This window comes from Nerophis lumbriciformis, linkage group LG02 (assembly GCF_033978685.3).
Source record: "Nerophis lumbriciformis linkage group LG02, RoL_Nlum_v2.1, whole genome shotgun sequence".
NCBI classification, from domain to species: domain Eukaryota; kingdom Metazoa; phylum Chordata; class Actinopteri; order Syngnathiformes; family Syngnathidae; genus Nerophis; species Nerophis lumbriciformis.
Genome location: NC_084549.2, coordinates 2,230,398 through 2,245,000, shown reverse-complemented (window position 1 = coordinate 2,245,000; position 14,603 = coordinate 2,230,398). Strand labels below are relative to the sequence as shown.

General features: G+C 37.8%; 1 protein-coding gene across 3 annotated transcripts in view; it reads left to right on the top strand.

The window, feature by feature from the left end:
- Positions 1–14,603, top strand: part of dachc (dachshund c) — a 210,341-nt gene that overhangs the window by 108,854 nt on the left and 86,884 nt on the right. For all 3 annotated transcript variants that reach the window (XM_061927549.2, XM_061927626.2, XM_061927715.2), the window contains exon 4: positions 13,671–13,849. In XM_061927549.2, coding sequence (XP_061783533.2) covers positions 13,671–13,849 — 179 coding nt within the window. The remainder of the gene's footprint in view (positions 1–13,670; positions 13,850–14,603) is intronic.

The following is a 14,603-nucleotide window of genomic DNA, read 5'->3' as shown; positions in this document are numbered from 1 at the left end:
GCACCGGGATTATTGTAGATGACTTCAGGCAGGATGGGATGACTGCCTGAGCCAGGGAGAGGTTGAAGATCCTGGTGAGGGGGGGAGCGAGCTGGTGGGCGCACGTCCTGAGCACCTTTCCAGGTACTCCGTCTGGTCCGGTAGCCTTCCTGGGGTTCACAGCCAGGAGCACTCGTCTGACACTGTGCTCCTGTACAGTGAGTGGAGTGGCGCCGGAGCCCGGTGTTGCTACTGTGGCGCTCACGTGTGTAAACACGGCTGTTTACCATCTGTCTGTAGTTAGGTGGCATGGTTACCACCTCAATCACTCTTAATGGTAGAGTCAAGTGGAAACACACACGCACACACACACACACACACACACACACACACACACACACACACACACACACACACACACACACACGTGAATACAACATGTTTTGTTTTCCATAGCACCACCCACGGCCTTATGGGAAGGCATAGGCCCCCTTCTAGTTCTCGCACCACTACAAAGGCCTATGTCGGATCACACACACACACACACACACACACATGTACACACACACATGTACACAAATGCTGAGCGTGACACCTTGTAGGTCCCGGGAAGAGCGCGAGCAGCCATTTCTGCGTTTAACAAGATCTTCTGGGAAATTTGCAGCAAGTGTTTGTTTACAGTAATGGTTTGTTTGGATAAACATAAGAGAGCCACTTTGACTTGTGATGTTTTTAATGAAACAGTAGAGAGAGAATGATGGCGGCTACTGATGGGGGCGGGGCCTAGAGGACTGGGGAATATAACCACACCACACTTACAATCTACATGTTCTTTAGTCCACAGAACCACACCACACTTACAATCTACATGTTCTTTAGTCCACAGAACCACACCACACTTACAATCTACATGTTCTTTAGTCCACAGAACCACACCACACTTACAATCTACATGTTCTTTAGTCCACAGAACCACACCACACTTACAATCTACATGTTCTTTAGTCCACAGAACCACACCACACTTACAATCCACATGTTCTTCAGTCCACAGAACCACACCACACTTACAATCTACATGTTCTTTAGTCCACAGAACCACACCACACTTACAATCCACATGTTCTTTAGTCCATAGAACCACACCACACTTACTATCCACATGTTCTTTAGTCCACAGAACCACACCACACTTACAATCTACATGTTTTTTAGTCCACAGAACCACACCACACTTACAATCTACATGTTCTTTAAGTCCACAGAACCACACCACACTTACAATCCACATGTTCTTTAGTCAACAGAACCACACCACACTTACAATCCACATGTTCTTTAGTCCATAGAACCACACCACACTTACTATCCACATGTTCTTTAGTCCACAGAACCACACCACACTTACAATCCACATGTTTTTTGTCCACAGAACCACACCACACTTACTATCTACATGTTCTTTAGTCCACAGAACCACACCACACTTACAATCAACATGTTCTTCAGTCCACAGAACCACACCACACTTACAATCTACATGTTCTTTAGTCCACAGAACCACACCACACTTACAATCCACGTGTTCTTTAGTCCACAGAACCACACCACACTTACAATCTCTACATGTTCTTTAGTCCACAGAACCACACCACACTTACAATCCACATGTTCTTTAGTCCACAGAACCACACCACACTTACAATCCACATGTTATTTAGTCCACAGAACCACACAACACTTACAATCTACATGTTCTTTAGTCCACAGAACCACACCACACTTACTATCCACATGTTCTTTAGTCCACAGAACCACACCACACTTACAATCCACATGTTCTTTAGTCCACAGAACCACACCACACTTACAATCCACATGTTCTTTAGTCCACAGAACCACACCACACTTACAATCCACATGTTATTTAGTCCACAGAACCACACCACACTTACAATCCACATGTTCTTTTGTTCACAGAACCACACCACACTTACAATCCACATGTTCTTTAGTCCAGAGAACCACACCACACTTACAATCCACATGTTCTTTAGTCCACAGAACCACACCACACTTACAATCCACATGTTCGTCAGTTCACAGAACCACACCACACTTACAATCCACATGTTCTTTAGTCCACAGAACCACACCACACTTACAATCTACATGTTCTTTAGTCCACAGAACCACACCACACTTACAATCTACATGTTCTTTAGTTCACAGAACCACACCACACTTACAATCCACATGTTCTTTAGTTCACAGCACCACACCACACTTACAATCTACATGTTCTTTAGTCCACAGAACCACATAGGAGACATCTCACACTTACAATCCACATGTTCTTGGAGTGGTCTCAGGCAAACCATCTGCTCCTTAAAGTGGACAAGACCAAGGAACTGGTCATGGACTTCAAGAAGAAAATGACCCCTGTGGAGCCCATCAAGATCCAGTTAAAGTTAATGTTAAGTTTAGTTTAGTTAGTTACTTAATTGCTTATTTACTTTCTTACTTACTTATTTATTTAATTACTTAATTACTTAATTATTTATTTAATTACTTACTTATTTACTTACATGGTTACTAATTTATTTACTCAGTTATTTATTTACTAACTTATTTATTTACTTACTTTTTTATTTACCTACTTACGTACTTACATATTTACTTATTAAATTACACATTTATTTACTTACTTAGTAATTGATTTATTTACTTACTTATTTACTTAAGTTTTTAGTTACTTCCTAATTACTTACTTCCTTTTTTAGTTACTTCCTAATTACTTACTTCCTTATTTACTTACTTTTTACTTACTTGCTTAATTACTTACTTGTTTACTTACTTACTTAATTACTTAGTTATTTATTTACTAACTTACTTATTTACTTAAATACTTCTTTACTGACTTTTTTATTTACTTACTTACGTACTTACATATTTACTTTTTTAATTACATATTTATTTAATTACTTAATAATTGATTTATTTACTTACTTATTTACTTAAGTTTTTAGTTACTTCCTAATTACTTATTTCCTTATTTATTACTTTTTACTTATTTACGTACTTATTTACTTCTTTACTTACTTACTTAATTATTTTGTTATTTATTTACTAACTTACTTATTTACTTAATTAATTACTTCTTTACTTACTTTTTTATTTACTTATGTACTTACATATTTACTTAATTACTTAGTTATTTATTTACTAACTTACTTATTTACTTAATTAATTACTTATTTACTTAATTAATTACTTCTTTACTTTTTTATTTACTTACTTACATACTTACATATTTACTTATTTAATGAATTACATATTTATTTGCTTACCTAATAATTGATTTATTTACTTAAGATTTTAGTTACTTCCAAATTACTTCCTTATTTACTTACATACTTACTTACTTATTTACTTAGTTACTTAATTACTTACATATTTAGTTACTTACTTATTTACTTACCTAATTACTTACTTATTTATTTACTTGCATACTTAATAACATATTTACTTACTTATTTACTTACTTATCTACTTAGTTATTTATTTACTAACTTACTTATTTACTTACTTTTCATTTACTTACTTACATATTTACTTATTTAATTAATTACATATTTATTTACTTACTTAATAATTGATTTATTTACTTACTTATTTACTTACGTTTTTAGTTACTTCCTAATTACTTACTTCCTTAGTTACTTACTTATTTACTTACATACTTACTTACTTATATACTTCGTTATTTAATTACTTATATACTTAGTTACTTAATTACTTAAATATTTAGTTACTTACTTATTTACTTACTTTTCATTTACTTACTTACATATTTACTTATTTAATTAATTACATATTTATTTACTTACTTAATAATTGATTTATTTACTTACTTATTTACTTACGTTTTTAGTTACTTCCTAATTACTTACTTCCTTAGTTACTTACTTATTTACTTACATACTTACTTACTTATATACTTCGTTACTTAATTACTTATATACTTAGTTACTTAATTACTTAAATATTTAGTTACTTACTTATTTACTTACTTTTCATTTACTTACTTACATATTTACTTATTTAATTAAGTACATATTTATTTACTTACTTAATAATTGATTTATTTACTTACTTATTTACTTACTTACGTTTTTAGTTACTTCCTAATTACTTACTTCCTTAATTACTTACTTATTTACTTACATACTTACTTACTTATATACTTAATTACTTATATACTTAGTTACTTAATTACTTAAATATTTAGTTACTTACTTATTTACTTCCCTAATTACTTACTTATTTATTTACTTGCATACTTAATTACATATTTACTTACCTAATTACTTACTTATTTAGTTACTTACTTAATTACTTATATACTTAGTTACTTAATTACTTAAATATTTAGTTACTTACTTATTTACTTACTTTTCATTTACTTACTTACATATTTACTTATTTAATTAATTACATATTTATTTACTTACTTAATAATTGATTTATTTACTTACTTATTTACTTACTTACGTTTTTAGTTACTTCCTAATTACTTACTTCCTTAGTTACTTACTTATTTACTTACATACTTACTTACTTATATACTTCGTTACTTAATTACTTATATACTTAGTTACTTAGTTACTTAAATATTTATTTACTTACTTATTTACTTACTTTTCATTTACTTACTTACATATTTACTTATTTAATTAATTACATATTTATTTACTTACTTAATAATTGATTGATTTACTTACTTATTTACTTACTTACGTTTTTAGTTACTTCCTAATTACTTACTTCCTTAGTTACTTACTTATTTACTTACATACTTACTTACTTATATACTTCGTTACTTAATTACTTATATACTTAGTTACTTAATTACTTAAATATTTAGTTACTTACTTATTTACTTACTTTTCATTTACTTACTTACATATTTACTTATTTAATTAATTACATATTTATTTACTTACTTAATAATTGATTTATTTACTTACTTATTTACTTACTTACGTTTTTAGTTACTTCCTAATTACTTACTTCCTTAGTTACTTACTTATTTACTTACATACTTACTTACTTATATACTTCGTTACTTAATTACTTATATACTTAGTTACTTAATTACTTAAATATTTAGTTACTTACTTATTTACTTACTTTTCATTTACTTACTTACATATTTACTTATTTAATTAATTACATATTTATTTACTTACTTAATAATTTATTTATTTACTTACTTATTTACTTACTTATGTTTTTAGTTACTTCCTAATTACTTACTTCCTTAGTTACTTACTTATTTACTTACATACTTACTTACTTATATACTTAGTTACTTAATTACTTATTTACTCAGTTACTTAATTACTTAAATATTTAGTTACTTACTTATTTACTTCCCTAATTTCTTACTTATTTATTTACTTGCATACTTAATTACATATTTACTTACCTAATTACTTACTTATTTAGTTACTTACTTAACTATTGACTTACTTACTTGCTTACTGACTTACTTAGGTACTTACTTTCACACAGTCCTACGTCCTGTGTCCTATGTCCTATGTCTTGTGTCCTGTGTCCTATGTCCTATGTCCTATCCATCCTGTCTTCCTGTTCTACTTCTTCTTTAATGGACTCCATCTCATCCTCCTCCTGCCTTCTCTTCCTCCATCTACTTCCTTTCTCTTTCTTCTTCCCTTCATTTCTTACTTCTTTCTATCTTCACTGACTCCACTTCCTTGCTTTCATGTGTTTGCTGCTATCATTCATTCTTGTCCTTCCTTCATCGACTTTGTCTTCCCTCCTTCCTTCATTTGCTGCCTTCGTTAACTGAATCTAACTTTTCTGCTTCATCTCTACTTCTCTCATGTCAACATTTTTGTTTCTCTTCCTTGGTTTTGATTTTTGTGTTTTCTTCCTTTTCCTTGCATTTCTTCCTTTTGTGTTCGTCCTTCAATTGCTTCCTTTTTTCATTTCTATTTGTCTTCACTACTTCCTTCCCTTTGTTTGTTTTCAATCCACTTGAATTGTTTTCTGTACCTTCTCTTTCCTTTTCTTTCTTTCTTCCATCCTTTTCTTTTTTCATCAATTACTTTCTTTTCCTCTTTCCTTCTCCACCACTTTTCTCTCACATTTCTTTTTATTCTTTTCCGACCGTCTTCTCTTTTTCTTGCGTTCCTCTCTTCCATGACATGACTTTTCTTTCACTTTCCTTCCTCTCCTTAACACGCCCGTCCTTCATCCCCCGTCTCCCTCCTTGCACATTATTGATGACAATTGTGCAGAATGGCGTCCATGGTTGTTTCCCCCCCAGTCCTTTGTGTGCATCATAATTACCCAGCATGCATTGCTGGCCCAGCACCAGCACTGCCATCAGCTTCTTTTGTTCCACTTCCTCCCCGTGTGTGTCTTTTGTTGTTTGCTCGTGTCTTTATTCAATGATAAATATTTATGTGGCGCCCCAATCAGGAGTGTTTGTGTCATGACCAGAGGGAGGACAACAAGCCACAGGGGTGTTGTTGACAGAAAGGATTTCCCTTTTAGAGAGAGTCCATTCCTGACTTAAAGAGAGCTTTGTGGACAATACATGGCTTAGGGAGGGATAAGGAGCACTTGGGAGTCTTTGAAGACGTGTCGGAATATACAAAGTATTTTGTTGTCCGACTGGTAAGAGACCACGGGGAAGACCCGGGACAGGTTGGGAAGACTACTGTATGTCTCCCGGCTGGCCTGGGAACACCTCGGGAGGAGCTGGACCAAGGGTTCGGGACAAACCAATCTGGCGCCCTAGGCAAGATTTTAGGTGGCGCCCCCCCACATCGGCAGTGAAGTGTATATACTCACAAGAAACCGAATAGCTTTGTCTTTGACCTTTTTTTTTTTTACTTACAACTATACCTAATATATAAAGGGGTGGAAAAGTGACTATTACCTGCAGGGCAAACATTAGCTAACCAGAAGGCAATAACAATGTAAACAAAAAACACCTGCTTAAAAGATCTAATACAATTGTCCCTAACGTTACATTATTATTTTCCATAACAATTTAGCCCCCTCCACAATATTAACCCGACGTTAAAACAGATTATAGATTAGCAATTGCCGAATCATGTAACATTAGCTTAATGCTAAAAAGCCAGGTTACTATCACATTCTGTAACAGACAAATAATTTCATGTAGGCTAACGTTACCTACCTGCTACCTCTGTCTTTTTCTCGTTTCTCCTCCTCTTCTTTTCTCTTTTTTCTTCCCTGGGCACCTGACAGTTTTGGCCGTTTTGACATCTTGTGTTGATTTTTTGATGTGGTGACGTCCAAAAAGAGTCATGATACGGGAAGGGAGGGGCGCACCGTGCGGGGGGTTCCCCCCGGTGGGGGGGGGGGGGGGGGGGGGGGGTTATATCTGTGTTGTTGTTGTTGTTGTTGGGGACAAGTGTTGTAAATTAGCTTTGTCTACACTCTTAGAAATAAGGGTTCTAAAAGGGTTCTTCTACAAGGGCTGAGGTTCTAACTGGAACCATTTGCTTCTGAAAAACCCTTTCCCGAAGAAAGGGTTTTTCAAGGGTTCTTGGTAACGCTAATGGTTCCAGTAAGAACCATTTTGATCCAGAGAACCCTTTAAAACCCCTTTTCTGAATAATTGGTTTTAAAAGGGTTCTCACTAACACTAAGGGTTCCAGTAAGAACTATTTTGATCCAGAGAACCGTTTTTGGAAGAAAGAGTTCTTCAGGGATTGTTGAAAGCATGGGTAAGATCCTGTGTCACCAGGGACATACTTCCTGATAACATTTGCCAATAATGGTGCCTATCTTTAAATAAATGTTTTTCACATTCAAATGTTTGTTCAATGTCAACATGATAAATGACCACAATATAATATGAACTAAACTGATCTGTAGAATACAATATGGTTCTTTATAGAACCCTCAGAAGACAAGACGGTTATCGGTGAAAACCTTTGAAAAGGGATGTTTTTAGAACCCCCTGTGTCAGGTCTAGATGAAACCCTTGAAACATGAAAGAGTTCTTTGTGGAACTCCCTGTGTGGGTTCTAGATGAAACCCTTGAAACATGAAAGGGTTCTTAGTGGAACTCCCTGCATGGGTTCTAGATGAAACCCTTGACAAACGAAAGGGTTCTTAGTGGAACTCCCTGTGTGGGTTCTAGATGAAACCCTTGAAATACGAAAGGGTTCTTAGTGGAACTCCCTGCGTGGGTTCTAGATGAAAGTCTTGAAATACAAAAGGGTTCTTAGTGGAACTCCCTGTGTGGGTTCTGATGAAACCCTTGAAATACGAAAGGGTTCTTAGTGGAACTCCCTGTGTGGGTTCTAGATGAAACCCTTGAAATACGAAAGGGTTCTTAGTGGAACTCCCTGCGTGGGTTCTAGATGAAAGTCTTGAAATACAAAAGGGTTCTTAGTGGAACTCCCTGTGTGGGTTCTGATGAAACCCTTGAAATACGAAAGGGTTCTTAGTGGAACTCCATGCGTGGGTTCTAGAAGAAAGTCTTGAAATACAAAAGGGTTCTTAGTGGAACTCCCTGTGTGGGTTCTAGATGAAACCCTTGAAATACGAAAGGGTTCTTAGTGGAACTCCCTGCGTGGGTTCTAGATGAAAGTCTTGAAATACAAAAGGGTTCTTAGTGGAACTCCCTGTGTGGGTTCTGATGAAACCCTTGAAATACGAAAGGGTTCTTAGTGGAACTCCCTGCGTGGGTTCTAGATGAAAGTCTTGAAATACAAAAGGGTTCTTAGTGGAACTCCCTGTGTGGGTTCTGATGAAACCCTTGAAATACGAAAGGGTTCTTAGTGGAACTCCCTGCGTGGGTTCTAGATGAAACCCTTGACAAACGAAAGGGTTCTTAGTGGAACTCCCTGTGTGGGTTCTAGATGAAACCCTTGAAATACGAAAGGGTTCTTAGTGGAACTCCCTGCGTGGGTTCTAGATGAAAGTCTTGAAATACAAAAGGGTTCTTAGTGGAACTCCCTGTGTGGGTTCTGATGAAACCCTTGAAATACGAAAGGGTTCTTAGTGGAACTCCCTGCGTGGGTTCTAGAAGAAAGTCTTGAAATACAAAAGGGTTCTTAGTGGAACTCCCTGTGTGGGTTCTAGATGAAACCCTTGAAATACGAAAGGGTTCTTAGGGAACTCCCTGCGTGGGTTCTAGATGAAAGTCTTGAAATACAAAAGGTTTCTTAGTGGAACTCCCTGTGTGGGTTCTGATGAAACCCTTGAAATACGAAAGGGTTCTTAGTGGAACTCCCTGCGTGGGTTCTAGAAGAAAGTCTTGAAATACAAAAGGGTTCTTAGTGGAACTCCCTGTGTGGGTTCTAGATGAAACCCTTGAAATACGAAAGGGTTCTTAGTGGAACTCCCTGCGTGGGTTCTAGATGAAAGTCTTGAAATACAAAAGGGTTCTTAGTGGAACTCCCTGTGTGGGTTCTGATGAAACCCTTGAAATACGAAAGGGTTCTTAGTGGAACTCCCTGCGTGGGTTTTAGATGAAAGTCTTGAAATACAAAAGGGTTCTTAGTGGAACTCCCTGTGTGGGTTCTGATGAAACCCTTGAAATACGAAAGGGTTCTTAGTGGAACTCCCTGCGTGGGTTCTAGAAGAAAGTCTTGAAATACAAAAGGGTTCTTAGTGGAACTCCCTGTGTGGGTTCTAGATGAAACCCTTGAAATACGAAAGGGTTCTTAGTGGAACTCCCTGCGTGGGTTCTAGATGAAAGTCTTGAAATACAAAAGGGTTCTTAGTGGAACTCCCTGTGTGGGTTCTGATGAAACCCTTGAAATACGAAAGGGTTCTTAGTGGAACTCCCTGCGTGGGTTCTAGAAGAAAGTCTTGAAATACAAAAGGGTTCTTAGTGGAACTCCCTGTGTGGGTTCTAGATGAAACCCTTGAAATACGAAAGGGTTCTTAGTGGAACTCCCTGCGTGGGTTCTAGATGAAAGTCTTGAAATACAAAAGGGTTCTTAGTGGAACTCCCTGTGTGGGTTCTGATGAAACCCTTGAAATACGAAAGGGTTCTTAGTGGAACTCCCTGCGTGGGTTCTAGATGAAACCCTTGACAAACGAAAGGGTTCTTAGTGGAACTCCCTGTGTGGGTTCTAGATGAAACCCTTGAAATACGAAAGGGTTCTTAGTGGAACTCCCTGCGTGGGTTCTAGATGAAAGTCTTGAAATACAAAAGGGTTCTTAGTGGAACTCCCTGTGTGGGTTCTGATGAAACCCTTGAAATACGAAAGGGTTCTTAGTGGAACTCCCTGCGTGGGTTCTAGAAGAAAGTCTTGAAATACAAAAGGGTTCTTAGTGGAACTCCCTGTGTGGGTTCTAGATGAAACCCTTGAAATACGAAAGGGTTCTTAGTGGAACTCCCTGCGTGGGTTCTAGAAGAAAGTCTTGAAACACAAAAGGGTTCTTAGTGGAACTCCCTGCGTGGGTTCTAGATGAAACCCTTGAAATACGAAAGGGTTCTTAGTGGAACTCCCTGCGTGGGTTCTTTGTAGAACCTCTCATGGGGGGTTCTGGGTGGAACCTTACACACACAGTTCTAGGTAGAACCCTCCAAAAGGGTTCCAGGTGGAACCTTTATAAAAAGGTTCTACCTGGAGCCAAAAAGGGTTCTCCTATGAGGACGAGCCGAAGAACCATATATGGTTCTACTTAGCACTTTTATTTCTAAGAGTGTACAAACACTATGATGCATACATTGGATAACTGTTTCAGATATCTGTGTTTATGTATCTGTCCCTATTTCAAATAAACCTTTATTATCAATAAAATTGAACAGAACCCACAATAGAACATGCCAAGGGATTATTGATTAGGTCCGGACTAAATAAATAAATACATATAATGTGGGAAAATTATAGCTATGTAGTTGCTGCATATAAATCCCACACTGAATCCCGCTAGTCTTTAAAACGCTTGATAAAACATTAATTTTTCGTGTCAAAATATCACATTTGCATTTTTTTTGTTATGAAATATAAATAAAAAAATGTATCTAAACTAAATTTGTTGAAGGCTCTCTTCAGCCGCAGGCACTCGCTGACTAAACGCCGCACCGAGTCGCGGGACAAGCTAACATGATTAGCAGCAAAGTAGACCGCCGTCAACAACAAGTAAGCTAACTAGCGAGCTTGTTTCGGTTCCCCAAAATAAATAGAAGAAAAAAATGGCGGAGAGCACCGAAACAAGCTCGCTAGTTAGCGAACCATCTAGCTAGCATCATAGACATGTTCTAAGGGTCCGCAGCATGGAGCGCTACACTCTTAGAAATAAAAGTGCTAAGTAGAACCATATAAGGTTCTTTGGCTCGTCCTCATAGGAGAACCCTTTTTGGCTCCAGGTAGAACCTTTTTATAAAGGTTCCACCTGGAACCCTTTTGGAGGGTTCTACCTAGAACTGTGTGTGTAAGGTTCCACCCAGAACCCCCCATGAGAGGTTCTACAAAGAACCCACGCAGGGAGTTCCACTAAGAACCCTTTCATGTTTCAAGGGTTTCATCTAGAACCCACACAGGGAGTTCCACTAAGAACCCTTTTGTATTTCAAGACTTTCATCTAGAACCCAAGCAGGGAGTTCCACTAAGAACCCTTTCGTATTTCAAGGGTTTTATCTAGAACCCACACAGGGAGTTCCACTAAGAACCCTTTCATTTGTCAAGGGTTTCATCTAGAACCCACGCAGGGAGTTCCACTAAGAACCCTTTCATGTTTCAAGGGTTTCATCTAGAACCCACACAGGGAGTTCCACTAAGAACCCTTTCGTATATCAAGGGTTTCATCTAGAACCCACACAGGGAGTTCCACTAAGAACCCTTTCGTATTTCAAGGGTTTCATCTAGAACCCACACAGGGAGTTCCACTAAGAACCCTTTCGTTTGTCAAGGGTTTCATCTAGAACCCACGCAGGGAGTTCCACTAAGAACCCTTTCAGGTTTCAAGAGTTTCATCTAGAACCCACGCAGGGAGTTCCACTAAGAACCCTTTCGTATTTCAAGACTTTCATCTAGAACCCACGCAGGGAGTTCCACTAAGAACCCTTTCGTATTCCAAGGGTTTCATCTAGAACCCACGCAGGGAGTCCCACTAAGAACCCTTTCATGTTTCAAGGGTTTAATCTAGAACCCACACAGGGAGTTCGACTAAGAACCCTTTTTGTATTTCAAGGGTTTCATCTAGAATCCATACAGGGAGTTCCACTAAGAACCCTTTTGTATTTCAAGACTTTCATCTAGAACCCACGCAGGGAGTTCCACTAAGAACCCTTTCGTTTGTCAAGGGTTTCATCTAGAACCCACGCAGGGAGTTCCACTAAGAACCCTTTCATGTTTCAAGGGTTTCATCTAGAACCCACACAGGGAGTTCCACTAAGAACCCTTTTGTTTGTCAAGGGTTTCATCTAGAACCCACGCAGGGAGTTCCTCTAAGAACCCTTTCGTATTTCAAGACTTTCATCTAGAACCCACACAGGGAGTTCCACTAAGAACCCTTTTGTATTTCAAGGGTTTCATCTAGAACCCACACAGGGAGTTCCACTAACAACCCTTTTGTATTTCAAGACTTTCATCTAGAACCCACACAGGGAGTTCCACTAAGAACCCTTTCGTTTGTCAAGGGTTTCGTCTAGAACCCACGCAGGGAGTTCCACTAAGAACCCTTTTGTTTGTCAAGGGTTTCATCTAGAACCCATGCAGGGAGTTCCACTAAGAACCCTTTCGTATTTCAAGACTTTCATCTAGAACCCACGCAGGGAGTTCCACTGAGAACCCTTTCGTATTTCAAAGGTTTCATCTAGAACCCACGCAGGGAGTTCCTCAAAGAACTCTTTCATGTTTCAAGGGTTTCATCTAGACCTGACACAGGGGGTTCTAAAAACATCCCTTTTCAAAGGTTTTCACCGATAACCGTCTTGTCTTCTGAGGGTTCTATAAAGAACCATATTGTATTCTACAGATCAGTTTAGTTCATATTATATTGTGGTCATTTATCATGTTGACATTGAGCAAACATTTTAATGAGAAAAACATTTTTTTTAAAGATAGGCACCATTATTGGCAAATGTTATCAGGAAGTATGTCCCTGGTGACACAGGATCTTACCCATGCTTTCAACAATCCCTGAAGAACTCTTTCTTCCAAAAACGGTTCTTTGGATCAAAATAGTTCTTACTGGAACCCTTAGTGTTAGTGAGAACCCTTTTAAAACCAATTATTCAGAAAAGGGGTTTTAAAGGGTTCTCTGGATCAAAATGGTTCTTACTGGAACCATTAGCGTTACCAAGAACCCTTGAAAAAACCCTTTCTTCGGGAAAGGGTTTTTCAGAAGCAAATGGTTCCAGTTAGAACCTCAGCCCTTGTAGAAGAACCCTTATTTCTAAGAGTGTACTGCCTACTGGCACTGACGAGATGCCGGGCCGCCATCTTGGAGTGGTGATCAGTGCAATTCATTTGTCAGGAGCAATGAACATTTAACTCATCTTACCTCACTAAATACCACAGATTTTCACGTCATAAATGTAGATATGATAACGGACACATGTTTTATTATTCATAGTTTGCTTAACAGTAATAGAATATTCTTATATGCTGTAATTGACCAGACTGTCACGTTCTAACGTGTCGTCTCCGCCGTTTCAGTTCTGGACCAGTTGCCCTTCATGATGATGTCACATCCCCTCATCCCGGCCAGCCTGGCACCCGCCTCCGTTTCCATGGCGATGGGCCAGATGAACCGCCTGAGCACGCTGGCCAGCATCGCCAACCTGGCGCAGCTCCACGCCAACGCCCCCGCCCGGGCCCCCCCCTCCGTCATTAAGGTGAACTGCGCACAAACAAAACACTTCCATATTTGGCGGACATAAACACGACCAGGAATTAGTTGTGAGCTCCACAAAAAACATTAAAAAAATTAAATAAAAAAAAAAGATTACCCAGAATTCCCGGCTTTCCGGGTAATTTTTCCCATTGAAAATGAATAGGCCATTTTTTTTAACTTGCACAATTTCCACATTTCTCAACCGTTCCAACATCCACACACTCCGCTCACCTTGGACAATCAAACTACCATTTTCCAAGTTCCAAAAAAATTCCAGGAATTCCGAGAATTCCTTGTTTTTCCAAAACCTAGAAAGTTTTCACAGTCCACATATTTCAACCGTTTTTGACCATTCTACCTTTAGAACATTTTTCCTAATTGGGAGAAAAAAAGTGAGGGTTTTTTTGGTAAAAATTCTCGGTTTTCCCTAAATTCCAGGAATTCCGAAATACCCATTGTTACTGTTAGTAAGTCAACATTTTTCAACCGTTTCGAAAAAATCCCAACACCAACTCATTTATATCATCAAGGTCAATTGTGCTAGTATCAATATTTTCAAAAAGTCCTGGTTTTCCCTAAATTCCCAAATGTCCAGGAAATTCCCATTCAAATTTCACATTTTTTAAACCCGAATCTGACATTTTAACCATCCAACCCACACTGCTCTTCCCATATATCAAACACAAAACATGCTTTCCCTTGAACAAAATTCCAGATTTTCCCAGAATTTCCAGTAATTTTCCTCGTCATGACAA